Source organism: Trachinotus anak, unplaced genomic scaffold (assembly GCF_046630095.1).
Source record: "Trachinotus anak isolate AG129_WGS33_773 ecotype Australia unplaced genomic scaffold, CSIRO_AGI_Tana_v1 ptg000008l, whole genome shotgun sequence".
Taxonomy (NCBI): Eukaryota; Metazoa; Chordata; class Actinopteri; order Carangiformes; family Carangidae; genus Trachinotus; species Trachinotus anak.
Genome location: NW_027273859.1, coordinates 5,084,238 through 5,110,519, shown reverse-complemented (window position 1 = coordinate 5,110,519; position 26,282 = coordinate 5,084,238). Strand labels below are relative to the sequence as shown.

At 42.7% G+C, this 26,282-nt stretch overlaps 1 protein-coding gene across 2 annotated transcripts in view; it reads right to left on the bottom strand.

Moving 5' to 3' along the window:
- LOC139623627 (breakpoint cluster region protein) overlaps positions 1-26,282 on the bottom strand; it is a 32,645-nt gene that overhangs the window by 4,003 nt on the left and 2,360 nt on the right. Inside the window, exons 2-16 of one of the 2 annotated variants that reach the window (XM_071481986.1) lie at positions 13,541-13,722; positions 11,421-11,525; positions 10,307-10,492; positions 9,071-9,178; positions 8,792-8,852; positions 8,633-8,685; positions 8,399-8,539; positions 5,788-5,909; positions 5,304-5,469; positions 4,943-5,062; positions 4,645-4,720; positions 4,431-4,535; positions 4,267-4,341; positions 3,501-3,598; positions 3,114-3,245 (exon numbers count right to left, since the gene is read on the bottom strand). In XM_071481986.1, the coding sequence (XP_071338087.1) occupies positions 3,114-3,245; positions 3,501-3,598; positions 4,267-4,341; positions 4,431-4,535; positions 4,645-4,720; positions 4,943-5,062; positions 5,304-5,469; positions 5,788-5,909; positions 8,399-8,539; positions 8,633-8,685; positions 8,792-8,852; positions 9,071-9,178; positions 10,307-10,492; positions 11,421-11,525; positions 13,541-13,722 (1,730 nt within the window). Of the gene's footprint in view, positions 1-670; positions 1,898-3,113; positions 3,246-3,500; positions 3,599-4,266; positions 4,342-4,430; positions 4,536-4,644; positions 4,721-4,942; positions 5,063-5,303; positions 5,470-5,787; positions 5,910-8,398; positions 8,540-8,632; positions 8,686-8,791; positions 8,853-9,070; positions 9,179-10,306; positions 10,493-11,420; positions 11,526-13,540; positions 13,723-26,282 lie in introns of those variants that run through there. The other variant, XM_071481987.1, reaches the window with a different exon arrangement.

Below are 26,282 nucleotides of genomic sequence, written 5' to 3'. Positions count from 1 at the left end.
TTTTATTTTAAGTTTCTCTTCAGACTCTCTACAGAATCAAAAACCAGGAAATATATTTTAACCATATCAACCAATCTAACTTTAAAGTTAGATAAACACTGGGATTACACGACAATACTGACAGTGAACACACAGTTCACAGAGTTCAATTCAGTTTCTGTACAGGTAAATACATGTGTATCAGTAACTTCACTCAGCCGCACATAAACATCAACTCCATATGGCATCTTAGTGTTCACTCATGTGACTGATCTATTTGAGTCATCTGACTAATACCAGACTGCCAACCTTTATTTACAGTGATCAGGCATGAGGAACGTGATAACATCATGCCCCTGCTACTAAGCACTGTGCCTGTCCAAGACGGCAGATGTTCTTTCACCCAAGAAACCATCCAATCTCATTCTGATAATCCTTTATTCAGTGAGAATCAATTTTCTTACATAAGACTTTTTTTTCCAAATCAAAAAGATAAAAAAAAAGAATCATGAGCGGTTTAATGCTTCTAAATCTTAAAAAAGATAAATCCCAACAGAAATATAACACAGTGTCAAACTCAGAAAGGATTTCAACACAGAGAGGAATCAAAAACGAGTTTGTCCTCAGATGTAGCTGCTTTAAAACAACATCCGGGGCAGACCTGCTGACGGCTCACTGTCCAAATCTTTACCTTTGGTCTGAGCAGACTGCTGCGGACTCTGTCCCACAGACGGGCCCCTGTACTCGGGGGTTTCCTCGCAGACGTGTCTCCCTCTTCCTCCACGCCGCTGCTGGCCTGATCCACACTCTCCTCCTCATTAGGATAACTCTCACTCATCCTTTCTGGCATGAGTCTCTCCAAACTCCAAAATGTTTCCTTCACTGACTAATGACAAACGAACAAAGAAACCAGCGCTGTTCTGCAGATTATCACTATCCTCTAAACCGGAGCGCTAACAGGAGCAGCAGGTCCTTCTTCCCTGAACACGAAGCCACTGATCCCTTTGCTTTGAAAAATCTTGATCATCTTCAGCGATGCAGCCCGGCTGAAACATTGCAAAACTTCCTGCGTCGTCTTGATGTCTCTGCATTGTTATACTCCAGATCTGTTCATTCCAGTGGGTGTCATGGAAGGAACAAAGCCACACAGCCTGCCAACCACGCTGCCTCTGTTGTTCTACTTCCCAGATGGATTTGGGGGATTAACTCCTGAGAATCCCCTCCTACCCTCATTACCAATGTGCTCGCGCCTGCCGTGGTGAGAAGTGCTGCCTGGTGACTCTCAGGTAGCCTGAACAAGATCCTCTGGGGCCAATTACCAATTAGTACCAGTGACCTTTAACATTAGAGCCAGCACGTGCATTGTCTTCCCGATATCTGAACCAGTAATTAGTATTCAAATCCATGATATAATCCATATATGAACTGTTACCTTTCCCTGAGACCCTGACTCTTATTAAAAAAACATCTTTTTGTTTCCCACACAGCCAGTGTAAAGGTCCTGACTTCTCCGGTCCTCACATACAGATATTTTCTCATTGTAACTGAAATATAAATACTTTGATCCAAAACTTTTACACAAAAATGGCAAAGACATTTTTAAACAGACAAGATTTACTTATTTCAAATTGTATTTATTTCAATTTTTTGTATTTTCTAGTTTATTCTTTTCCTTTTTATCTATATGCTTTATATTTTCTATTTTATGTGTTACTTTTTAAATAGTAATTATTTCTTATTTTTTTATTATGAATTTTTAATTTCCATTTTCCCTTTTTAAAAGAATATAATTTAAAAGCTTTTTGTCTAGTTATTTATGTAAGTATTTTACACATCCATTTAAATTAATACTCATTAGATGTGTCATCCTGTCATTTTTTAATCCCTCAGCTCACTCTGTCAACCTGAGAAGTAAAAACTGTCTCACGACGTCAACAAAGAAAGCAGAAAGGCCAACATGGCACTACAGGTCACGAGAGTTCCTTAAATACCTGACAGGTGTCCTATCTCCAGCCTGTGACTGCCAGCACCCACAGGCTCTTTTCCTCTAAGACTCTGCAGTGTTTTGACCCACCTGTCCAGCAGGGAAATCCCTTCACTGGCTGATCAAAGAGCGCTCTGTGTCTCTCTCCCTCTGTCACACTCTGGAGCGATGCCAGCAGCTACATTTGGTCAACCCAAAGTCTAATCTGCCCTATGTCACAACACCTCATCAGGGGTCAAGCTGAAGTGACCCATCGCCAACCTCATGGCTCACTTCTCTTTCAGCAGCGCTGGCGCCCCACAGGGCGGGATTAGTCCAAAAAGGGCCTGTGATCAGCAGAGCAGATAAAGAACTGGAGTCTGGAACAGAGAGCTCACTCCACATAGACGAGCATTGTTTCAGATCAGTGGGACCAGATAGATTCAGAAGTGCACTGAGTAAATATTGATTTTTACTTTAGTTTTTCAGCTTTGGTGCCGTATGTGGTACAGTACAATGTCTGAGGTCCAGTGATCTCCAGACAAATGGCAAATATTTAGTATCTCATGCCAGTTTGTTTGGAAAATTCGTATTAAGTGTTTAAAAGTTTGTGCATTTTACTTTTCTGTGAAGGAATAGTTTGACAGTTTGAGAAATACACTTGTTATTATTAAATATGAGGCTACAGCCAGAATATGGGGACAAAGAATGGAAACATGGGGGGGCAGCTGGTCTGGTAGAAGAAAGTAGAAGAAAAATCCACTTTGGTGTAAAGGTCGGCTGATTAGAAATAAGAAACCAAAGTACGGAAAAGCCACACATAGAGTGTGACTGAGGTAGTTCAGAAACTCTATTAACACTGTGAAGTTTGTCCACCAGAAACCAGCTGTGAAATATCCCACTCTGTACATTATACAGTGTTTTGATCCTAATTTTAACAAACAACTATAAATAATACAAAAATGTTATGTGTTTATGTTCTGTGTAAAATCATGAAATATAAAATGAATATTGGTATTGATATTGGTTTACTCAACAGAAACCTAGTATTGGTTTGGCTTTAATAGGCAAAACTGACACAGTCTTAAAACCTTATTCATCTGTTATATGTCAACAACACAAAGAACTTCTGCTGTGACATTTGACCCGGTTTTCCCTCATCTGTCCGTACCTTTATCTGTCCTTTGGCCATGATCTTGTCGGTGAGCTCTCCGTCCTCTTTGCTCTGCTTGCTTTTGTTGTAGCACTTCTCATAACAGAGCAGCCTCAGAGTCTGAGAGCCCTCCAGTTCAATCTCAAACTCCTGTCACAGAAACAGAGCAAAGGCAAGTTACTGAAGGTTTCAGCCCAGTGCACAACATGTTGCTTTTATCGTATCCACTCAACAGTTTTCCTGAGCATCCAGGGCCTTTTTCAAACCTGATGCTTTCATTTCATACAGTTATGTCTCAGGAAATCACAGATCCTTATTGCCTGTTTTACAGACACACAGCGGTGGATACTGGAGGTGGATATGACCTCACTCATTCACTTTCTCCTCTCTGGTTTGCACTCTCACCTCATTCCAGTTGGGCTCTGTCGAGTCTCTGTACACTCGTGTTTTGGCTTTGTTGACAAAGTAGCCGAAAGAATCCACCTCCAGGGAGCAGTAAAGGTCTAGTGGGCAGAAGCAAAGGTAATTTTAAAAGCTGAATCAAAATGAAACTGAAAACAAAGGATCCAGATTTAGGATCTGCTTGAAACACACCCAGACCAAGTACTGTATAAGGCCTCTGTCACTGCAACGTCATGCTGGTGAGAGCTTCTTTCTTGTATCATTACAACACTACTGATACTGTCTGGGTAAATCAAAGAATAGCAAGGGAACTAAACTCGAAACCAACTGGTTGAAACATGCCACTGACTAACGCCTGACTGGCCTTTGTGATAGAGAGCAGAACGTGGGGCGTAAGCAGGTAGTGATTTCAGAAGCCAAAGACATATTTGAGGCAGCTTGTACACAGTGTTCCTGGCTAATCCCACTTGTTCCCCTGCAGCTGCCCTCCCAGCTGACAGCCAGCCGCAGAGAGAGAGAGAGAGAGAGAGAGAGAGGCGGGGGTGGCGGGGGGGGGTGAGAGAGAGAGAGAGAGAGAGAGAGAGAGAGGCGGGGGGGGGGAGTGAGAGAGAGAGAGAGAGAGAGAGAGAGAGAGAGAGAGAGAGAGAGAGAGAGAGTGGGTGAAGCAGATGAGACTGGACTGACACAGAGGATGATGTGACACCACGTGCAACCTCCGGATTTATCAGTAATATGATTTCTGATAAAAACAGGTGAACGAGCCACTTACTTAAGCTCTGTTTGAGCCCTGATGCAGAGTGGACAATGACATTCAGGAAGCCATATAAACCAGAGGATTCATCATCTGTGAGGGGACGAGATAGAAGACAAAACTGAGGGCATGTCAGAGGCACATTAGATCCTACAGAAAATGCAGTGTAAAGTGAATCCTACCTTCCTTATTCATGGTCATTGGAATAGTGTGAACAGTCTGGAGCTTCACACAAGAGTTAGTGAGCATCTGCAGCTCCAGAGAGGTCAGAGAGAAGCTTTTAAAACCTGCAGGACACAGTTGAGGTAACTGTAAGTTACACAAATAATGACACACCAACTGTTGCAGTGATAATAATCCTGCCGTCTTATCTTTAAAGTTAGAGAGGAAGCTCACACTTCTTCTGCTGCTCTCGAATCATCTCCCTCCATTCTGCACGTTCGTAGTCAGATGAGATCAGAAACATGAAACCCTGAGAGAAATGAAGGGATTAAATATTTCATTGAGTTCTCATGCTGTCATTTCAAGCTGCCAACAGCAGAGGGCAGCAGAAGCCAAAGTGAAAAGTTGGTTATTGAGGGCCTAAAATATTCTCAACTATACTTTGCATGAAAAGTTAATCCAGGTAAAATGTTTCATCAGATTCTTGGTCTTAATCTATGCTGAATTTCAGGAAGGACCTCTGATGACCCACCTTTCCGTTTCGGTTGGCCACTCTGAACGCCATGTTGGGGGACATGAGCAGCAGCAGAGACTCTTGTTCTGACAACTTCTTCTTCAAACGCTCTATCACCTTGGGTCCCTTGGTTGTTCTCTACAGATAAACAGCAGCAGGGTTAATGTGACACAGATCTGATGACTACACACTATTCACATGTGCTAATATTCAAATTCCTAATTTTATTTCACTCTGCGGTCATTGATGTGGCGCAGCAGGTGCTATACATCACTAATAAACCTATAAATCACCCACGTTGTGAAATACCGTCAGTGTTATGTTTCCTTGTGTTTTGTGTTGGTGAGGTTTGAGTTTCTGTAGCTGTGTTTATTCTCACCTTCTCTCTTTGGATCTCATTCTTGATCTGAGAGATTTTAATCTTCATCGCGTCGATCTCCTCGTCCTGGACGAGAGGGATGGGTGTGGACTCGCAGTCCTCGATGGTCTGGAAGGTCAGGTCAGCCAGTGGGATGTACCACTTACAGTCATACTGCTGTCCTTTCCTGTTGCAGAAAAAAACATTCTTTAAACTTGCCAATTTCCATCACCTGATGATTGTCCTGCTTTTCATCAAAATGTTTTTTTTTAGCAGTGTGAAACCAACAGTGCACTAAGAAGAAGAAGTTACAACTTTTATTTCCCATTGCAGCCACAGTGAAATACCTCCATCCTCAACAAAGCAGGATTCACGTTAACAAGTTTAATGTCTGTTTGGGTGGAGCGATTCTCATTCCCCAACAACCCTGGGATCTGAACCAGTGGATCCTCCGGGTCACATGCCTCCATCTCTAACCTCCGGCTGGACGCTGACCCAGACTCACCCCGCAGCCTGTTTCTTCAGCTTGGTGCAGAGCAGCAGGTCGGTGAAGAGGAAGACGTGACGGAGTTTCCTGGAACCTTCTACCAGCTCCACCATGAAACGATCCCTCAGCAGCTGACGGTTCTGCCAACGGGAAACAAGAAATTGTTTCTTTACACTCACTAATGAAAGTGTGAGGGAGAACTGAGGTGCTTTCAACAACTGTATCACTGCACCAAATGCAAATACTAGGAACTGCTGAAAGTTTAACGCTGAAAGTTTGTGCGGCTCACAAACAATGATTTTGAGCTGATGTTTGCACATGCTTTGGATGATTGTACAGCCTGTGGTGATACTGCTGCTTTTAAATGAAAATAAACAAAACAATAAATCATTTTTAATGTGACTAAAACAAGGCAGTGCGTGTACACAACCTCAGCCTGTGATGATCTGTGTTTTTTGGCGATAGATTGTAATTTGGAGCTTCCTCTCCTCATCACCCAGCCCAAGATTAAAGGTGGATGCGATGACGTGGGCTGTTCCTGTAGCAGCATGCATCTAAATTCCTCCTCTGCCTTTTGACCTCAGGGCCGAGGCTGTTTACAGTGACACTGGCCATGTGAGACTTTGCCATCCCACATCACCCACAGTCTGACAAAAACAAGGAAATCACTGCGGCATGGTTTTCCTCCGTTGTTTTCTGCACACTCCAGTTCAGCCACTGGCTGGTTACAAGCATGTTGGTGTGGCACCAGGACTGTCCTGGTTTCAAAAAGAGGTGGCAGGGTTATATCCACTTATTGTTTTGTGACACAAACATGGCCACAAACAGTCAATAATCCAATGGAAAAACAAGAGCTGTCGCCGCACAGTGCTCACGCCCTCCAGACCCTGGAGTCTGCTGCTGCTTTTTATGCACTAAGAGACACACTGAGCACTGAGGCATGTAGAAGAGGAGAAGCTAAACAAACTCCTGGGTTTAAATGGTCGTGGTAATTACAGGCAGCTACGGTGCAAAACATCAACAATGGGTGCAAATTTAGTCGAGAGCTGATCGCAAACGACAACAAACCCGTGTTTTAAACCGATTGTCATGGACTAGTTTGCTATCTGTCAATCTTCCTGTGGGATTTCAGACTTCCTAGACAATATACAGAAGAATGTTCCCAAGAAATTTCTTTGATTTAATATCCCACCCTGGTAGGCCGGGCCAGTTCCCAGAAAAAACAGAGGAAGTTCTCACTCAGGTCATCTGAATCAGAGCCCTGAGATCCATGGGGTTAGGGGACGGAGGGGTCAGGAAGCACGGCTAAGTTGGTACACACCCAGCGTAGCAGCCTGGTTAGACAGGAGCTGATAAGGCGTGCTGCAGGTCATTTCTGGGAAGCAGAGTTGACACTGTGGCAGGGAAGGATGGGAGTGAGAGCAGAGTTAAGCGACGGGTTTTCCTGGTTTGCGACACAGAGACCCTCGCCTCCAGTGTTTGCAGGGCTTTGTCACGAGCTTCCTCTACGCTCCACTTCCTTCACGACTAAAGCAGACAGGCTGAGATGAGTCAGCAACAACCTGACTCACACTCCGGTTTTATTGCAGCTTCCAGACACCTTGTGCTCTGAGCTTTTTACTCTCATAACCAAGATATTATGGAAACTATAGAGGCAGATATACTCCTGAATTCCACAACGCTGCATCTGAGTGAGAGAATCTAAAATACTGTACAGCAGATATATGTTTGTGACAAAATGAAAACCTCACATCCACATAATCAACTGTCCTGTCAAGAACATAACAACATGTTACCCTGTTAAATGTCATAAAATTATCTTTACAAGTTTTAGGCACGCAACTGCATCACTTTATGGATGGCAGCGTCAGTCTGTCAAGTCCAGCACTTTGATCCAGGCTGAAATATCTCAACAACCACTGGGTGGACTGCCATAAAGTCTGGCATACTAACATACTCATGTTCCCCTCAGAATAATCTGGTCAGTCCCCTCTTTTCCATCTAATGCCATCATCAGGTCAAAATCTTTATTTGTCCAGTGCTATAAAACCAAAACATTCTCATCAATTTCAGCTGTATCCTAAACAGTTAATATTAGCGTGCTTACAAGCAAAATTTAGACAGTGAACTTGAAGCACTTTAACCTCACACAACTGATGGTGTGGCTGTAGACTCCTGTCTTGTCAGAGGACAGGAGTCAGAAAACAAGCTCAGTTCTCCTAAACACTGTCACTGTTAGAGGACATGTGCTGGATGTAAATATAAAAGCAGGAGCGGCCCCTGGAGTCAGTGTGGTGGAGCCAGGCCTGGTCGCTGTGCCACCACACCATTCAAACCACTGAATTTGTCCTTGGCAAAGAAAGTCTGTTCCACAAAGGGAACAAGCTCTTAATTTGTCCTCTCTGGGCCACGTCCAATCAAACAGAATAGGTGGAATTTATTTTGGTGAATAACCAGCAAAGCCAGTCTCAGCGGGAAATATGGAGGGCAAGCTGACCACACAAACATATTTTATTTCGATTTGTTTTTCAGCAGCACTGAGCATACTTATTTGCAGAGAGAAACCTGGTGTCACAAAGTTTTTTGTATAACCCTGAGGTGATGAAGTGACTCAGCTCGCCACACTGACCTCTCCCTTCTTAACTGTCATGGACTGTCTGCGCGGGGTGATCTCTTCATTAATACTGGACAGGAAGTTCTGGGAGATGCGCAGGGCGTCCTGTAACAGCAGATAGTCTGGGTGGCTGGAGGGCGTGTGCTTCAGGAGGTCCTAGAGTAGAAAAAATGATGAGAAATTCAATCCCTAAAACTCTCATGCAGACGAGATGTTGCTCCAGATTTCTGTGAGGCAGACTGGACTTACATGCAGAACAAGTGTGCTGCGCGTCACTCTGTCCACAGGTTTGTACAGAAGAGCTGTGGAGGAGGAAGAGTCAGCTCAGCAGGCGTAGTCACAGCTCATCTACTTATAGCATCTATTGATTAATGTGGAGGCTGGCCATTCATTTCACTCAGTACTTACTTTCCAGTGAATTTTTAGCCGACTGGTCTTTGCAGTCCTTTGTGCTTTTGACCTTGAGATTCTGGCAGGAAGATAACACCAGAGGGAATGGTGAGAAAAAATACCCTCATTAAAACAGAGCAACTGCCCCACAGCACAATTAAAACAATCAGCACCACTGTAAAGAGCTGCACGGCTCTTTACACTGGGAGGACTGCTGAAAACTGCCCTGTCATCACTTGTCCCGGGCAGCTGTACAACATCAAGTGCTCGCCTGCTGTGCGTAGCGTGATTACATACCTCGGATATCTCTGCAAACTGAGCGTTTGCCTGGCAGCACTTGTCCGCCGTCTCCACAGCAACCTTATAGTTATCCACAAAGGCCCGGTACACCCCGAGCTGGCTGGCCTACAAGGCACAAGCAGAGTACCGATTAGATTCATTCCCTAGCAGCAGAAGTAGAGTTTATTAGTCCATCACTGTCACTGGGTAAGTTGCAGTGTCACTAGTATGCCAACTCAAGCTCAGGCATGAGTTGGCATACTTGTAATACAGAAGGAATTAGTACAGTTCAGTGAGACACAGTGTTGGCTCACATGCCTGTGTGTGTATGAGTGTTTTTCATCCTCATCCAACAGCAAACACTGAGCTAGCTTTTACTCAGCGACCTCCTATAGTGCGTTTTGTTCTCCTTTACTGCTTGTCATGTGGTGGAGCGAGGCTTTTATCTGGCCGGGAGATGACTCCAGGCAGTCTACTCACATGTGCACTGCAAGACACACTGAGCATTGCTAAAAGCCAAAGACTCCCACCTTTTTTACCCTGAAAGTCGCCCCTCTTTTAACAATCATTAATGATCAAGGGATGACATTTAAGGAGTGCTATAATTAGTTTCTGAAAGTTACTGACTTGACGAATGTTGGCCTGTTTGATCAAAAACCAACATACAATTTGATGCTGTGAGGTTTCATGTTATTTGATGCTTGGTCTCCTGATTCAAAGGAGGGTTTGAATCAGCTGAAGTGATCTTCTTACTGTACTTAGTTGTGTGTGGGTAGCAGTGTAAATGTTTTACAAATTAAACAATTATCACAATATTTCACTCTTATCAGCCCAACAGATACTTTGCATTCACATTCTCTCAAACTTCCTCATTTACTTTGTTGCCTGACGGTTTTCTGCTGTGTACAGATTAGGTCAAAAGAGATGGAAAAACAGGTTTTATTGCTTTAGCTCTGAAACATTGTCATGACATGTTTTTCTCCAGAATAATATCCTGAAATAACTCAGCTGTAAAAAATCTAAGATGATACTTTTCATTTTACTGAGGCATGGTTGATTATATTTGTGGTAATATACTTTACACAGCATAAATGATTTCCAGAATTAATGGAACATTTGTATTGACACACTTACTGACAGCAGATGGGAGATAACATGGACAAAATAATCCTTCACATACTGAACTTTTACAACGTAAACATTTTTCTTTCCTTGCTTGTCCTGCTGAAGCTGACAACAACACAATCTCCATACCAGTTTCTGGAAGAGGTCGCCCACACACTGCTGGTGGCTCCAGTCCTGGACTCGGGGCAGCAGAGCGTCGTAGAAGTCCTTGTGGATCTCATGAAGCTCTGGTACTTTGAAGAAGATGGTCTCTATCTGCTGGATGGTCAGCATTGGTTGGGAAGTTGTGGCTGCGGCCCTGAGTGGCTTCATGGGCTGAACAATAAGCAAAGTTCATATTTGAAAACAGTTACTGAATATAGTTTAAAATGTTTAAAAGTTTAAAAGATGTTTTAACTACACTGTCTTTGTAGAAAGAACATATTTGTCTGCATGTAACAACTAAAAGTCGGTCTTAACCCTTGAGCAGCTGCCACTTCATGTCCATCTCTGTCAGTGTCTGCTGTTAAACTACTGTTAATTTATTGTTGACCCACATTACACTTTTCATTCAACTTACGTTTGTACATTACGTTTAATTTACTGTTAATCTATTTTGCACATATTCATTCATTCATGCACTTTTGTCCATGCTGTGATTCTACTTCACACATTACCTTTTAGAGAGGAGTCTGAAGTACTGACTGCATAATGTCAGTAAAACAGCAATATGTAGCAAAAGTTAATTTACTGTAATATCGTTAGCTAATTTGCTGACTAAATTAGCTAATGGTAGCTCACATTAACTACATCTCACCAGACCAGCGCTGTACTGAACTGAGAAAGGTTGTGTTTTATCTTTTATGAATTGAACTTTTCATCTGTAAGAGGAAGAATAATTATTTCTTCTTTCAGAAGTTTTATACAGTCTCAGACGCATCCAGGAATAAATAACAAAAGTTTGCTAACTAAATTGGCTAAAGTTAGCCACCATAAGCTATTCAACACAAGATCATGTAAGGGTGAAGAGGTAGTGTACTGTGTTGCTTATGAATTCAACTTTTCATTTGTAAGAGGAAGAATTTCTTATTTCTTCTTTCGAAAGATGTATTTTTGCTTTAAACAGGAATATATACAATACACAGAAAAAAAAAATATTTAAAGATGCTAGCCAGATCAGCAGTTTTATTTTTACCAGTGTTGTAAACTACTTTTAATTATCTCAGGAAATGATTTTGTGTGTGTGTGTGTGTGTTACACATACTATCAGTAGGGCCTCCAGGTGGCTGAGGTACATCTCCTCACTGGCCAGGATTCCTGATAAAACCCACTTTCTCATCTCCAGGCCCTTCTCCTGATCCAGCTCCTCCTGATGCAACCATGGTGGAGAGAGGAAACAATTGGCAAAGAGAAGACGTTTTCCAACAACACAAAAGACTCATGTTGACATACGTGAAGTGTTGATGAGTTTGAACTTTAATAAACCACCCACACATCTCTGCAAACCCCTGGCTGCAGATATTGTTGTTGTGGGATTAGGACAGACCAGATTTGATTAAACTCTGTGGGAGTTTAAGATTCCAGGAGGCTTGACCCAGAGACTCCTGGCACCTTAAGGAAGACAAATGTGTTTCTAGTCTAGGAGTTGTTACTCCAAACAGGTTAAATCCATCAGTCATCCTGGTGTGGGCTATCATGGCAGTTAGAAGCTCACTGGAGCGTCAAAAAGGGCTGCATCAATCTCTTCCATTATATTAGCTATATAAAAAATGCTGAGTTGGCCCCTCCACCCTCCACCATGATTTAGGCTTTGAAGATCACAAAGTGTATACATCAGAGGATAAGAATACCACAGACAAGACAGCAGCACAGCAGAGGGGGAGGGGAGCTGGGTCTCTTTTTAACATCTGTTTGCCCACAGTATGTTTGCTGAGCATATACAGTCTTTAAAGCTACGCCCTGCTCCATACTGAAAAGCACTTCCATCTGGGAGCAGTCCCGTGAACTGTATTTTATTGTTGCCTCTGGATGCCTCAGCTGGAGCAGCCGTTTGAATGCCTCGCCAAAGGGCTTCTTCGGTTGTTTTTAAAGGGACACTCCACTGATTTTACGCATGAAGTTCAGGTTACTCTTCATGAAGTATACTGTTAATGTCTTCTCTGGGCCTGGAGGAGTCATAGACGTCATTAGGGTCATCACGACGGTTGAATGAAAGATGCTGTCAAGTTGCATTATGGAAAGTGTAGTGTTTTGTGACCTCCCCCTAAATAGGGACTAAAATTCAGGATATTTTAGCCTGCTTGGATTTTGACAACTCTTTTTTAAATCTGTCTAAATTTCCCAACTTTGTGGAGATGTAATACTTAATTTCTTGAGTTAATGTTAATTATTTTCTCTCTGAGTGCAGTATTACTTGGCCAAGGTGAGGAACTGAGCAAACATCTAATTGCAAGTCTCTTTAAATTTGATAGATTATTTTTGTGAAACGCATGCACTAAGTCTGATATCAAACCATCAATTTTCAAAGTTTAGCACAAAATACAAATTATAAAGTTTCCAGCATGTTTATAGCTTATATGCACATGCAGCAACACCACAAAGGAGTAGAAAGACAAGTAGCAATATCCTCTTTGCAACAGGTTTATGGGAAATGTTGTTGTAATTTAGTGAAACACTTGCACTAAAACTGGCATAGGTTTGAGACAACAAATCCTTCAGACTTTGGTGCCATTTATTTAGTGTGAATTATTTACAATATCAAGTAAACTAGACAGATCCCCTCATGGTTGTATGCCTGCACCAAACAGCCAAATAGCAGGATATACAGTCACTATCTCCCCTTCCTGAGTTACAATGTTAAATAAAGGTCAGAAGTGTGTTTGCAGAACATTATGATGTCACAGTGAAGTTGACCTTTGACCATTTAGATATAAAATGTCATCACTTTAGCCTATCAGACTGTTTGATTGTTTGATTGTGTCATAATTAGCGTATGAATTTGTGAGTTATGACCAAAAATGTGTTTTGTTGGGTTACAGTGACCTTTGACCACCAAATTCCAATCACTTCAGCCTTGAGACCAAGTTACTGTATGCAGAAATTCCCTCAAGGTGTTACTGAGATTTCACGTTCACAAGAATGTGATGGACGGACGGTCAGACTGAAAAAATAATACCTGTGCACCAGCAACAGGCAGGGCTGGAGGTATTATGACCTGACCTGAATAAATGAACCTGATCTGAAATCAACCTTTACATTTTAAAAACTGATCTGCTCAGAACGAGAAGCCATGGCTACCAAACGTGCTGGATGGTGCATGGAGAGAGAGAGTTGACAGAGTTAACGGGGCAGACATGTTGGTGGAAGATGACCCAGTGGCATTACCGACAGCGTGGACTCCAGAGAGCCAGAGCACTGGGTGTCTCGGCTGCTCCGGCTCTTTGAGCGGAGCCGTGGTGAGGAGGAGGGAGATCCAGTGTAGGACAGAGAGTCGTGGCGAGGCTGGTGGTCTTCTGAGTGCTCCAGGTCATATCCATACGAGGGAGGAGTCTCGTTGTAAGGAGCTTCTGTGAGAAACAGTCAAACAAAGGACGACAGTCACATGGTGTGTCATCACTCTGTTAAGGCATGCAGTAAACAATGAGAAACATCGTACAGTAAATTGAAGCATCTTTTTCTGTTGGTAATTTAATACTGGGCCGATGGCGGTTTAAGTGGGTGGGACTGACAAAGCTATTTATGAGCTGGTATCAGAAGATAAATAAGATGCTACAGGCTTCTCACAGTTCACTACAGTGTCATCAGGAATGATGTAAATATGTATATCTGGTGCCTAAAACAACAGTATTCCCTATTCAATAAAAGTAGAACCAATGGTACTGTCCCATAAATAGCTGAGGATAGTGGAGAAGGGTAGAGATGAAGATGTGCATGTGTAGGGGTGAGTGTTTGAATACGTGTATGGAGAAAAGTTGAGGTAAATGAGGCATGCAAACTGGTTGTTCAAGAAGAGTGGAGTGGAATAGTTGACGGGGTTGAAGAAATGACAGTAAATGAGGTCAGGGAAGTCAAGGGAGTTTACACAGATTGCAGGTTTAAGATTTCTATCTAGTAGAGTCTAAAAGGAAAAATGTAACAACTGGAATGTCTGTTTGTTTAATCTTGCCCAATAAACATAAAGTTGAATAAAAGGAGAACCAATATACCACCATTGTATAGATTATTATGTTTGATTTTTGTGGGAACTCCAGGAGAGCTGTTTCCAGCTGCAGAAAACAGCTGCTTTTTAGTTGAGAAGCTCTAATAAACACAAAGTACACTACCTGCTCAGCACCTTAAGGCAGGCAGACAAAGAGAGGAACAAACTGGCGAACTAAGTGTGGAATATGGCAGCTTAAGAATCAAGTATTTCCTCGGGAGTTGGTGGAGACCAAATGTACGCCTATGTTGTTCTGTGTCTGCTGGATGTGTAAATAGGCAACTGTTTCCAAACACATTCACCTCAGCATCTTTATAAGGTGATGAGATGTGAAATGTTGGATTTACATTTTGCTTCACTGCCTATAAGTGGCCAAAAAACACAAACAAAATACCTTTTTGGTTTCAGTTGATATTGACATAAACAAATTTCATTTAGTGTTGTCACATTAAGGTACTGGCTGATGTCCAATGCTCCAGATAAAGTATGACAAAAGTGCTCTGTGTGGTCTGCTGTGGGTGGAGAGCAGAGGGACAGAGGGGTAAGTGGGGGCCCTGAGTTCATTTTTTCCCAGGTACACCTAGTGTGTTGATCCAGACATGACTGGATTGCGTTACATTGTAAGTTGCTGGTGTTATTTTATCTCCTGTACATTCATGTGTAACAGCAGCTATCATAAAAAGTACAATCAACACTAAGCGTGACTCTTACTGCCATTTGTCTTCATATCAAAGCCTCTTTAACCTTCATAAACCTGTGACCTACACAAATCTACCACACAGCCTGTGCCAGCCACCGAGGCCTCGTGCCAGGCAAGTGGATAAGTCTGGGAAACTGCAGCTACACACGTGCTCTGCTCATGCCAGCCTTGTTGTACAGCGTGTTTTGAGATCAGAGAGAATCTGAGAGGTGCTGCTGTAACCTGGTACAATATTCAAAGTCATCTCAAAGATCAGAAAGTCAGTGAAGAAATTCAGTCAAACAGGCATTAAAAATGTTCATTCTGGGATGTTTTGCACCATGGTGATAGTGGAACATGTGAGAAAATGTGTTGTGCTCATCATCCCTGTGATTTCAGACTTTTAGGACACCCTGACGATGAGGATAAGCAGGTTCTGCATCCTGTCATTACCGTCAGCCACCTCTGACACACCAGCACTTATCATCATTATTATCATCATTATCGCCATCAAGGACGAGGCACCCGGAAGATGCAGAGCAGAGATCTCAGACAGCAATAAAACAAAATAATGAAGTCGCATCTAGCAAAGTGGATCCAGGTATGTTGAGAAGAGGCTACAAAACTGGTTCACCTCAGCTTGAAAACAGGAAAGAGAGGATTCCGGAAATCGAGGGAGGACAAAGCTGAGTCACCCTGGGGAGGCCTGGAAGACGGGCAGACTGACAGGATGACATCCACAGAGGCCACGACAAAAGACTCAAACAAACACACTGGGCTCAGCAGAGAGGCAGAGAGCTGTATTGACTGCTTGAGGAAGAGAGTACCGCAGGCCAAACAGCTTCAGAGCACAGGGGAAGTCCATGTGAAAGGCCACTCTGTGCTCCAGTGAGATTATACATCAGGCCCGGCCCTGGATGAATAACACATCCTCTCTCGGGCAGCAGCCTCGGCGCCACAAACTATCTCCTTCCAGGGGAAAAAGAAACAGTCAGAGCTTGGAAAAACACTGCAAACAAGAATGAGTACGGAGGAGGATTTAAAATGCTTTCTGCAGTCTTAAATACTGAGCCATTTGTGTGACTTTAAATGGAAGAATTTTTAAACACATGGAGCTGACTTGGCTGTGCACTGTGAGAAAGTGGACATCACAATAGATCCTCAGTGTGCGCCGTTGTTCGAGCGATCACAAGCACCGCTACTGAGGAAGTGTCCAGGCAGGTAGCTCCGGAAAAGTCAGCAATTCATCTGCTTCAGAGCGGAAACAGGCTTTCTGCGCAAGGTCATCTTTTCACAAACAGCTCCCTCTCTCACTCCTAACACACACACACACACGTTTTCTATGATCATAGTGCTCAACTTCAATCAGTGAAGTTAAAAACCACAAACCTAAGCCAGAAATCTTGGTGTAGTCATCCACTCAGACCTGAATGTTACAACCACACCGAGACAATTACAAAGTCGGCCAAATATCACCTTAAGAACATATCCAGGATTAGGAAAATCCTCAGTTTATCCTCAGTCAAGTCGACCGCTGTAATGGTGTGTTTACATGTCTCTCTAAAGAGATTAATCAGACAGCAACAGCTGCTGCTCAAGTCCTCACTAAGACCAAGTAAGTGGATCACATCGCTCCAGTTCTCAGGTCTTCACACCGGCGTCCTCTCTGTCAAAGAACTGATTTCAAACTGCTGCTGTTGGTTTATAAAGCACTGAAGGGTTTAGGGCTACAATACATCTGCTGCTACATTATGAACCATCCAGACCCCTCAGGTCTGTTTACTGTCCCGTGAGTCTAAACTAAACCCAGAGAAGCAGCGTTCTGTTTTCCTGCTGCACATATCTGGAACAAACTCCCAGAGAACTGCAGGTCTGCTGCAACTCTCTGTTTCTTTTCTGTTCATTAAATCAAATACTACTAATCTTTACTCTTTTATTTATTTATTATTTTCTGATTCTTTTTTTATTTCCATCTAAATGCTTTTTTCTATTTTCTTATTCTTACAGAAAAGTAAGGCATTGTGAATTTCCTAGTTGCTGAAATGTGCTATACAAATGAACATACCTTGCCTAAGGTCATAGCTCCCATGTTTAGATTCCAGGTAACTCTCAGATGCCTTTGGCTGTTATAGACTTTACAGAGAAGAATTTACACATAAATGGAAAGATTGTACCATTTCTGTAGATCATTGTAACTAAAAGTGCAAGTGTGGTTGACCTTTCACACTCATTTGTTTCTTAAGACCAATGTCTTCTCCACTGACTTTTCTCCGCCATTCTTGTTTCTCTGTGTGACCTGTTTTCATGTCTTTTGTTTGGCCTGATTGTGAAACAGTCTGTAACCTTTTTAGAAAGGGCTGAACAAATAAACCTAAGTAAAGGCGGCTCTTTAAAACCTCAAGTTACCTGCACACAGTAGAGCATAACTTTTCTTGTTTAAAGCTACCACCAACATTGATATTTCAGAGTTTAAAAGAAATAACAAAAGCCAATATTCATTTTTAGCATACACACATAACATAAACAGTTTGTTAAGGATCCATTTAATTTGGATCCACTAACTTTTTTTCCTTAAATCAGAAAAGTTCACATTTTAACTATTTAACTGTTAAATCATGTTTTTCAAATTCAAATCAAATTTTTGACTAAAACAATCAAACCCAAAGAAATTTGATCTTCAACAAATTCAAACAGCCTTATAAAAAAAATTTGTAACATGCTTGTAATCATAAAATTTAAACTCTTATTCATGTCATTAAATCCCCAAAATTTCAAGAAACTGAAGACATAGACTGAATAAACTGAATAAATGTTCTTATCTAGTCTTATTACACGTTAAGCAACATGTACATTGACACAGAAACGTAAGTCATAAGCTACATTCAGAGGATATTTTTGGTTCAGTCAATCTGTTAAATAGTCATTCTTCAATAAATTCACTTTTTCAGTCAATTTAAGAGCGGAAATGCTCCAATAACACAGTGCTGATACTGGAAGCTACACAACAGAAGTCACAGTGCAGAGACAGTGTTGTTTCTTGTTTCCAGTCTAAAATACAAAATATCACACAGGAGGGTGGCAAAGTCATTTTGGCAGTTCTACAGTCTGTCTCATATCCAACTAGCAGCAGCTTAAAATGGTTTCAACTTTGTAATAGAGCTGTAATAAATACATGCTAATGACATTACATAACGTTGCTGAGCCCAGCAGTTGCAGCTGTGAGCTGTGCGGAGCCTCGGATCAGAGAGAAGCTGATTTTGCTTCGCACTGTCTCTGAACTGTAATTCTGTGTTTTTCAAGTATTTAATTTGGCTGTTTTGCCACGAGCCTTATGGATGTCAGATTATAATAAATCATCAAGAAGGAAAGAGACATTTTATTTAGAATCAGCTTTTTACACCCAATACACAGTGTCTTTGCTTTCCCACACCACCACCCTGAACACAGCACCTAAAAATAGAATTCAAGGATACATACAGAGTTTGCCAAACAACTGGCTCCTAACTCTCCAGTCTGTTCTGGAGAATAATCAGTCATCATGAAACTCTTTTCCTTCCTGCAGCATGCAACCAGCAGCCACGTTCAGAGGACAATCACAGCAGTTTGATAAAGAAGATACACTAGATGTCCCATTGATGACAAAGCAAAGACACATTCGAGGCCCTAATCCTAATCCACAGAGATGAACTGCGATAAACAGACGGAGGGGCAGTGACAGATGTGCGGCCGAGACAGTGTCACAGCATTTGATTCACTATCATAGAAATAATCATGTGGTCTTATTTCCCTACACGAGGCCAACACACAGAATCAAAAGAACTATGGGACACTTTAATGACTGTGCTGTTGGTTCAGGAAACAACCAGAAGTGCGAATTTGCAATCAAAGAAACAGGTTTTGGATCAATTTAAATTATCAGTTAAATGAACCACGAATAAAAAATAAAAAAAAACCTGTTCTATTCGACTGATGGGAAGAATTAAGACAGCAATTCCCCCCGGAAAGCAAAGAGGTTTATAGATTCATACCAAAAAGAGCTGGAACTAGAATAGCAGCATCCATAATTCCCCATTTCTCAACAGGGAAAAGGCAAAGTGCTGCCCAGCCTGACACATTGACTGATCACTGATCAGTGTGTTTTAATAGCTCAAGGGGGGCAGACTCCTGTTTGTAATGCTCTGACAAAGAGAAAGAGGATCAGGGCCCACTTATTGTTTCCCACTGTGGACATATTGACCATCTACACAAAGATCAGTCAGCTGACAGGCAGAATTTAGATCGCAAGCTCCCAAAAATAAACATGCGTTGATCGATCCAACACAGAAAGGGCTGGAATTGAGATTTAAGCATCTATAATTTACCACAGAGAGAAAAAGAAGGCACAATGAAGGCCAGTCTTTCTGTCACCTCTCTAATGGCTGTATAGATCTGGAGAGGAAAGTTGCACCTTTGGAATAAAAGCAGCAGAAGATGCCAATGTGAGATGTTGTTAAAAGCTTAGCACCACTTTATGGCTCCAGCAAATGGATTCTCCTCCAGACTGTGCAGTCACTGGGGGAACAGCGGTGGCAGGGAGAGCAGATAAAGAGGAGCCGGCTGAAGGGTGATGGCCTTTCAAACACTCGATGTAGTGACCCCAAACTGTAATTTTCCTCACTCCGTGGCAAGTGGAAAAATCTCAGTAGATTTATCTGTAATGCACTTTACAATGACAATAGGTCTCCAGACTACAAAGAGTCTACCTGAAAATTTTGCACTTCAACAAAGATGGATGGATTGCAAGGAACAGATTTTAAAAAGAATCGTCTAAGTAGATAATGGATATCCTAACATTTAGTCCCAAGTGTGGGTCAGGCTCCTAGATCCTACATTGATCCTGCAGGGTCAATGCAACTCTATGGGACATTTAGTCAGTAAGGCTGATTCAAACTCCAAACGACTGTAACTCAGGCTTTCTATTAGCAGGACAAGAGTCTACAGCCATGCCAGCATGCTACTTCTGTGAGGTGCTATGTCAGCATGCTAACATGCTCACAGTGACAATGCTAGCATGCTGTTGTTTAGGAGGTATGTTTACCATATTTACTGTTGTATGTTAGCAACATTAGCTAATTAGCTCTAAACACAGAATACATCTGAGGCTGTTGTGTATGTCATTAGCTTTGCAGGGACATTTGGTCACAAGAAAAAAAAGTATTGAACAAATCATAAAATTTGACCCAGGAATTTTTGGGAAGTCATTACAATCAATCCTGATGAAAATCTGTAATGACAATCAGTTTAATATTTATTTTTAGAGTTTGACTCTAAACCAAAAATGTGAACCTCATTCCTGCCCCAGAGGATATGTCAGCGGATAACCAAAGTCAGTGGGGTCAATCCTCTGGGGATAGTGAATGTCTTTAGAGACAAAATAAAAGTGCTGGACTGACTGACTAACATGACAATCCTTCAGGCCACCCAACTAGCATGGCTAAAAAGATCTGTTCTCCAAGAACAAACTGGGATTACTCACATGATGTTACTTACAGACTTCAGCTCCTCCAGAACCACACGAGACAATAAACAGCTCACAGCCTGTGCAGTGCTCTCCAGGAGTACTGAATGGATGTTGACATATAAAATCGGTGGAGTGCCCCTTTAACCTCATACTGTAACTGGGGCATCTGTTATGGCAATTACGCACACCGGCTGTGTGTTTTGGCAAAATGTAAAAATGTTGGCCAACACATCATCATCATCATCATCACATCCTGGCTCATCTGAAGTGTCTGCTGGACCGGGAGGCCCTTTAAACCACAGGCCCAGGGAAGGCATAGAGGCCCACCAGCACCCGCCTCTGATCTGTTGTAGGGCAGCCTAAAATTAGTGCCAGTCATTGAGCACTGTAGGTCAGAAGTGGCGGCCCAGCCCAGCACACCTACTAATCAGTGTGTGTTGAAATAGCTCAGGGTGGTCAGACTACTGCTTGTAATGTGCTGCGTAACAGAGAGAATCAAAGCCCAATAATTGTTCCCATCTGTGAAAATAAACAGACAATGGGGCATATGCACACATTAGCTACACAGAGCTTAGATTAGCTTTATGGATGCAGCAGGAAATAGCAGCATGTCTAATATGAAACAGTAGCTATTTAGTCTTATCAGGTTATTACATTAGGGAATTATTATGATCTAAATACTTGTTTGAAAAGGCTATAAATTATACTGGAGCCTTGCCGGTGTTTGGCCACAGTAGTTTTATAGTGTACACAAACATAAGTGCTGACATCGCTTATTATAGGCAAATGATGAACACAAGACATTTAACCAGCCACATGAAAAGCCACAGTGACCTCCAGGTATGATCAAATATTAATTTGCATGTCTGGATACAATTAAATATTTCTGAACAGACCTCACCTGATGTGCTTTAATGTGATTGGCTAACATCTAATCTGCCTAGCAACATAGGTTTTACAGCTCATGTTTGCATTTAAGAACTTGGTTAAAGCTGCTGGTGTGTAGGCTCGGTGTACAGTGAATCAAATTATCTCACATTTACAAATCAAACATTTATGTGCGCTCGGATACTATGAATTTACTAAAGGAAGCATGTGTTACAAACTTTTAGTCATGTTGTACAATATATTCAGTTACAAATTGGGCTGTGAGTTTTAAAGACATGGACATTTACCATGCAGTGAAAAGATGCTGTTGGAATGCATTATGGGAAATGTGGGATCTAGTGTTTTTGGGGGTTGACCCATACTAGGGACTAAAAGTCAGGATCTCTCTAACCCCTTTTACACAGTCTATTCAAGACAGGAACGTTGCACATTTTTAAACGGTATGAACAAGGAATCGAGGGGATTGTTGTTGTGCCTTTATGTCGGCAGCAGAGGTAGGCACAGAGCTGGCTCCACGTCTGTGTGGCGCTGGCAGGATGGGACAGACACAGTTGTGTTACACTTCACAGCTCTGATTCCAGAACGCCAGCATGTTATTTAAATCACACACTGGGGCGGCATTATGCCAGCTTAGTCTGATTCAGTGTAAACAAGCAAAGGCGGCATAATGAGGGGTCTGCTTAACAACAATATGGCAGGGTCTCTGTTTAAAAGGGGCTTCTTCCTATGATGTTAAAATTTTGAATGGCTGAATACAGGCAATTCCTGGGATTCATTCTCTCACACTGACCAGACCAGAGAGAACATTTTGACCAAAACAAACTCCACTGACCGGTGACACAACTTGTTCCCTGGGTCAGGGTGTTGTGAGAGAGGTGAACTCATACAACACTTAACATTTCATTAGCCGTTTCCCCCCACACCCCACGAGCAGCTGAGACATTCCATAAACACTTGGCCTGCCAGCCAGCAGCACAGAGGGCCCTTTGAGTGGGACCAGGGAGGGGAGCTGAGATTGCAGGACCGGAGTGCTGAGGCAGAGCACGAGGGAGGATCACTGAGCCGAGGGAGGCCTGCAGGCTCATAAACATGCCAGAGATTTTTTTTTCTATGAAGGTTTATCTATGGAAACGTGTATGTTAGTATGTGGATGGAGGAGCTAACAGGAAAATCTAGAGTGAACAGTCTTGCTGAGTGTTTTGTTCTGTTTTCAGATAGAACAAAAAGACTATTCATGGTTTTTACTGTGACAGCAGCTGCTGATGCCTGGCCTGGTGTACTGATGGCCTGCCAGCTTTTGACCACTTTACCCAGTACACTGCTCAGAAGAACAGGTGTCTTACTTACACACACACATACACACATGCAGGCGAACTTGGCTGCTGACAGCACTTCCTCTGGTAGGCCCACATTTACTCTAGGAAAGGGAGAGGCTGAATTCTTTAGCTTCCTTGACCACTAAACCTCCGATGTTGATATTCAGGTACAATGATAGGCCTGTCTGGGCTTCCTAAGGGGACCTCAAATATTCATGAGTCCGCTATTAAGCGCGAGGGTAGACCAGCACCGGTGTGACTTCTGCTGAGGCAGCGAGCAGTGCCTACCTCTGGACTGAGGCCAAGACATTCAGACAGACTTCATCACCTTTCAGACAGACACTTTCTATTAATGTCACAGCCATCCCAGATGGACCTGTCCACCTGCAGAAACTGTGCCAAGGCCAGCTCAGCTAAACACGTCCTAAAAGAAAAGTCTCCTGATTTTTGCAGAGTAATTATGATTAAACTAATGAGAGATTTGTTATTTCCCTGTTGGCCGACCTCTTCCTCTACGCCCGCTCACTGTAACACATCAGCCATGAGACAGTCTATAGGCCCAGGCCCTTCTACAGCCACAACACAAAGCTGTGGCTACAGGCATGTCAATGTCATGATGGTAATTAATTATGGCAAAATAGACCCATCAGAGAGGTGGCCTCCTTAAAGGCCCACAGCTAATCAGCAGCTCTATTCACAGCCAGGCTTGACAATCGGCCTAGATAACCAGAAACCAGGAGACAACACTTATTCTTCTATTCATAGAAAAAAAGGTCCCATGAGATGTGTCGGTATTAGGCTGCCCATTTCACACAGCTGAGTAGCAGCAGCACAGGCATGGGTTTGTTTGTGTCAGTTAGTCTGGGTTTCTGATGGTAGGTCAGTCATTTTTCCCAGGATGAGACAGACTGCCACCACGCCAGACATTAACACACTCACACAATGGCAGCAGGGACAACGTCAATACTGTGGCTGCTGCTGCACAGTTCACATATTCCATGACAGGGTGCAGAACATAAACATACACAGCAAATCTCATAATCCAGAGAGCCTAATTTAAGGATAACCGCTGACATGTTTATTGTACTGTACAGTTTATGAAGCTTTGTCTAAAGGTTGCACAATGCAAAGCTAACTGGAGCACAAGGCGCTTTTACAACACTGAGGTTAAGTTAGCTTTACTAGGCTGACTTAATACATTTGCCGTAGTCCTTTATGATAAATACAAAAAAAAAATCTTTCCAACTGCTCCCTAAAAGTCACTAACCACAACAAAGAGCAGTTTAATGCAGAGACTTGCCTCAAACCGGCTCCCCAGGCCTGATCCAGCAACGTGCACAGTAATGTTATTACAACATCAGAAAATAAATCCAGACTTCTGGTAATCCACAGAGCAAAGGGCCACATGAGGCAGCTGTGCCATTATGTCAGCAACAAGTCTCCTCTGCACAAAAGCTGCAGCAGCATGGTGCTCTGGACAGAAGGTGTCAAACAAGACAAGGTTCATTAGGCGGGGAACTCCACTGATTTCACACATAAAAGGTCTGTTTACTGGTCACGGGATGAACGACTCACAGTTCAGTCTTGACCACATAAATAGTTGTTCGACAAAGCTTTTAACCACATCTCATGGTTTTCATCCCTATGACAACTGAGAAATTCCTTGAGATAGAGTTGAAAGCTATGGATAACGCTGGTAAGTGGAAACTGAGTTAAAAAAAAATGATCAAGCTCTATAATGTGCTGGCTCTGGAGAAGCACAGTGATGTCATCAGGGTAATGGGCTTGGGCCTGGACACCACAAATTTATAACAGAGAGAGTTACAAACTGGGGGCATGGAGCATGAAAGGTGTGGACATTTACCAGCAGGAGAGGGTCTAACTGAAATCTGACACGGGTTGCACTGGAGGATCCAGTGTTTCGGAATAAAAGTCAGGACATCTCAGCCTCTGCTGCATCAATTTTCTCCTTTCTTTCACCTTTTAATGTGTCTATCAACAACTCCAGTAACTTTATACAAGTGCAAAATTCAATTGCTGGAGCTTTATTGGCATTCAAGTGAAAATGATTTTTTTCCTTCTACTTTATTTCAAGCATAAATTACTCATGAATGTATTAATTCTTTTGGAGGAACAGAAACTTTCTGTGCATCTGCTCTTAGTTATTTTTCTGCACCATGAAGAGAAGAGGCAGCTACGAGTGTGAAAACACACCAGAAGCATCCCGACAGTATGTTCGCAGCACTAAGGGACAAACGGCACAGCGGGCTGACGCAGACCCAGAACGAATGGATTCAGACAGTTCAGTCATCTGAACAGCGTGCTAGCTTACACTTCACCCTGATTATATCACAGACTATCTGCTTGTTCGTCACATGCTTTGTGTCAGAGAGCTTTGGACTGGATCACCTTATATAACAACGCACTGTTCTGCTCATCTGCTTAATCTGACCCATGGTGGATAACACGCTTTTTGGGTGGAGGCAGACAATTTTCCAGCTCCAATCCTAATACACGCTCTGTATCCCAATCCCTCTTTGCTGAGCATTTGGCCTCAACCAGCAACAATAAGCGTCCTTGCGTGTCACTCACTTAGACAAACCTCCCTGCAGAGGAACCTGCTCCCGCCTCTCCTGCTGTCCTTGGCATTACTACACTGCCCAGACCACTCTCCTTATCCCACTTAACATTGTTATATTGTTAACATGTCAATACTTGTGCTCAATGAGTGATTCTCCTATTGTGTTCATACATAACAACAGGAAACACTGATGGCAGGCGTTTTGATTGGGGGCCACGTGACACACTTAAAGCCCCCTTGATCCTCTTTTTTTGAGTGAGTTGTCAGGGCTTTTTCCGACCCGCCTCCCGTAACAAAGAGCCTCCCTAAATTTATCATGCTAGACAAACCCCTTTAAGTTAATTACTCTGCACCAAGGACAACAACACTGATGCGTGCTGACACAAAAACACTCAGGGTGGACAGGGCCGAGCGACTGGGAAGCCCGGGGGCAGCCGCTGTCTCAGTCAGAGCATCTCTGTGATAGTGCTGCAGCACTCAGTGGGCAAAGAGCAGAAGGGGACGAAAGGGGGGGGCAGACCTGCTCACAAAGGGGAGAGAAAACACTGGTCAAAGTACTGCGACACAACTGGGTTACTACGATGGATCAGCGTATGTAAAGTGGATCTTATGTATCCAATTCCTTTATGGCAGATTTACTTTGTACAGGGTCCAACAACCTGTCTAACTTCTCTGTGAAAAGCCTAATCACGCTTAAATGGAAAGAGTTAACATCCCTGACACACTCACGCCTGTGAGAAAAGAAAAGGAAATTAATGGGACGAGAACAGATATTTTATCAAACCTGGCCCCTTTTATTTTTGTAGGCCACCTCAATCATCCCAGCTTAGCTCCCCTCAAGTCAACCAGCTGCAAAGCCACAAGAAAACCACAAAAAGCGAACAAAACATGCATTAAAAATAAAGTGCAAAATAATCTGGGCGCCAGGAAATATTTTAGGATGGATTTAGTCAATCGGGTCAAA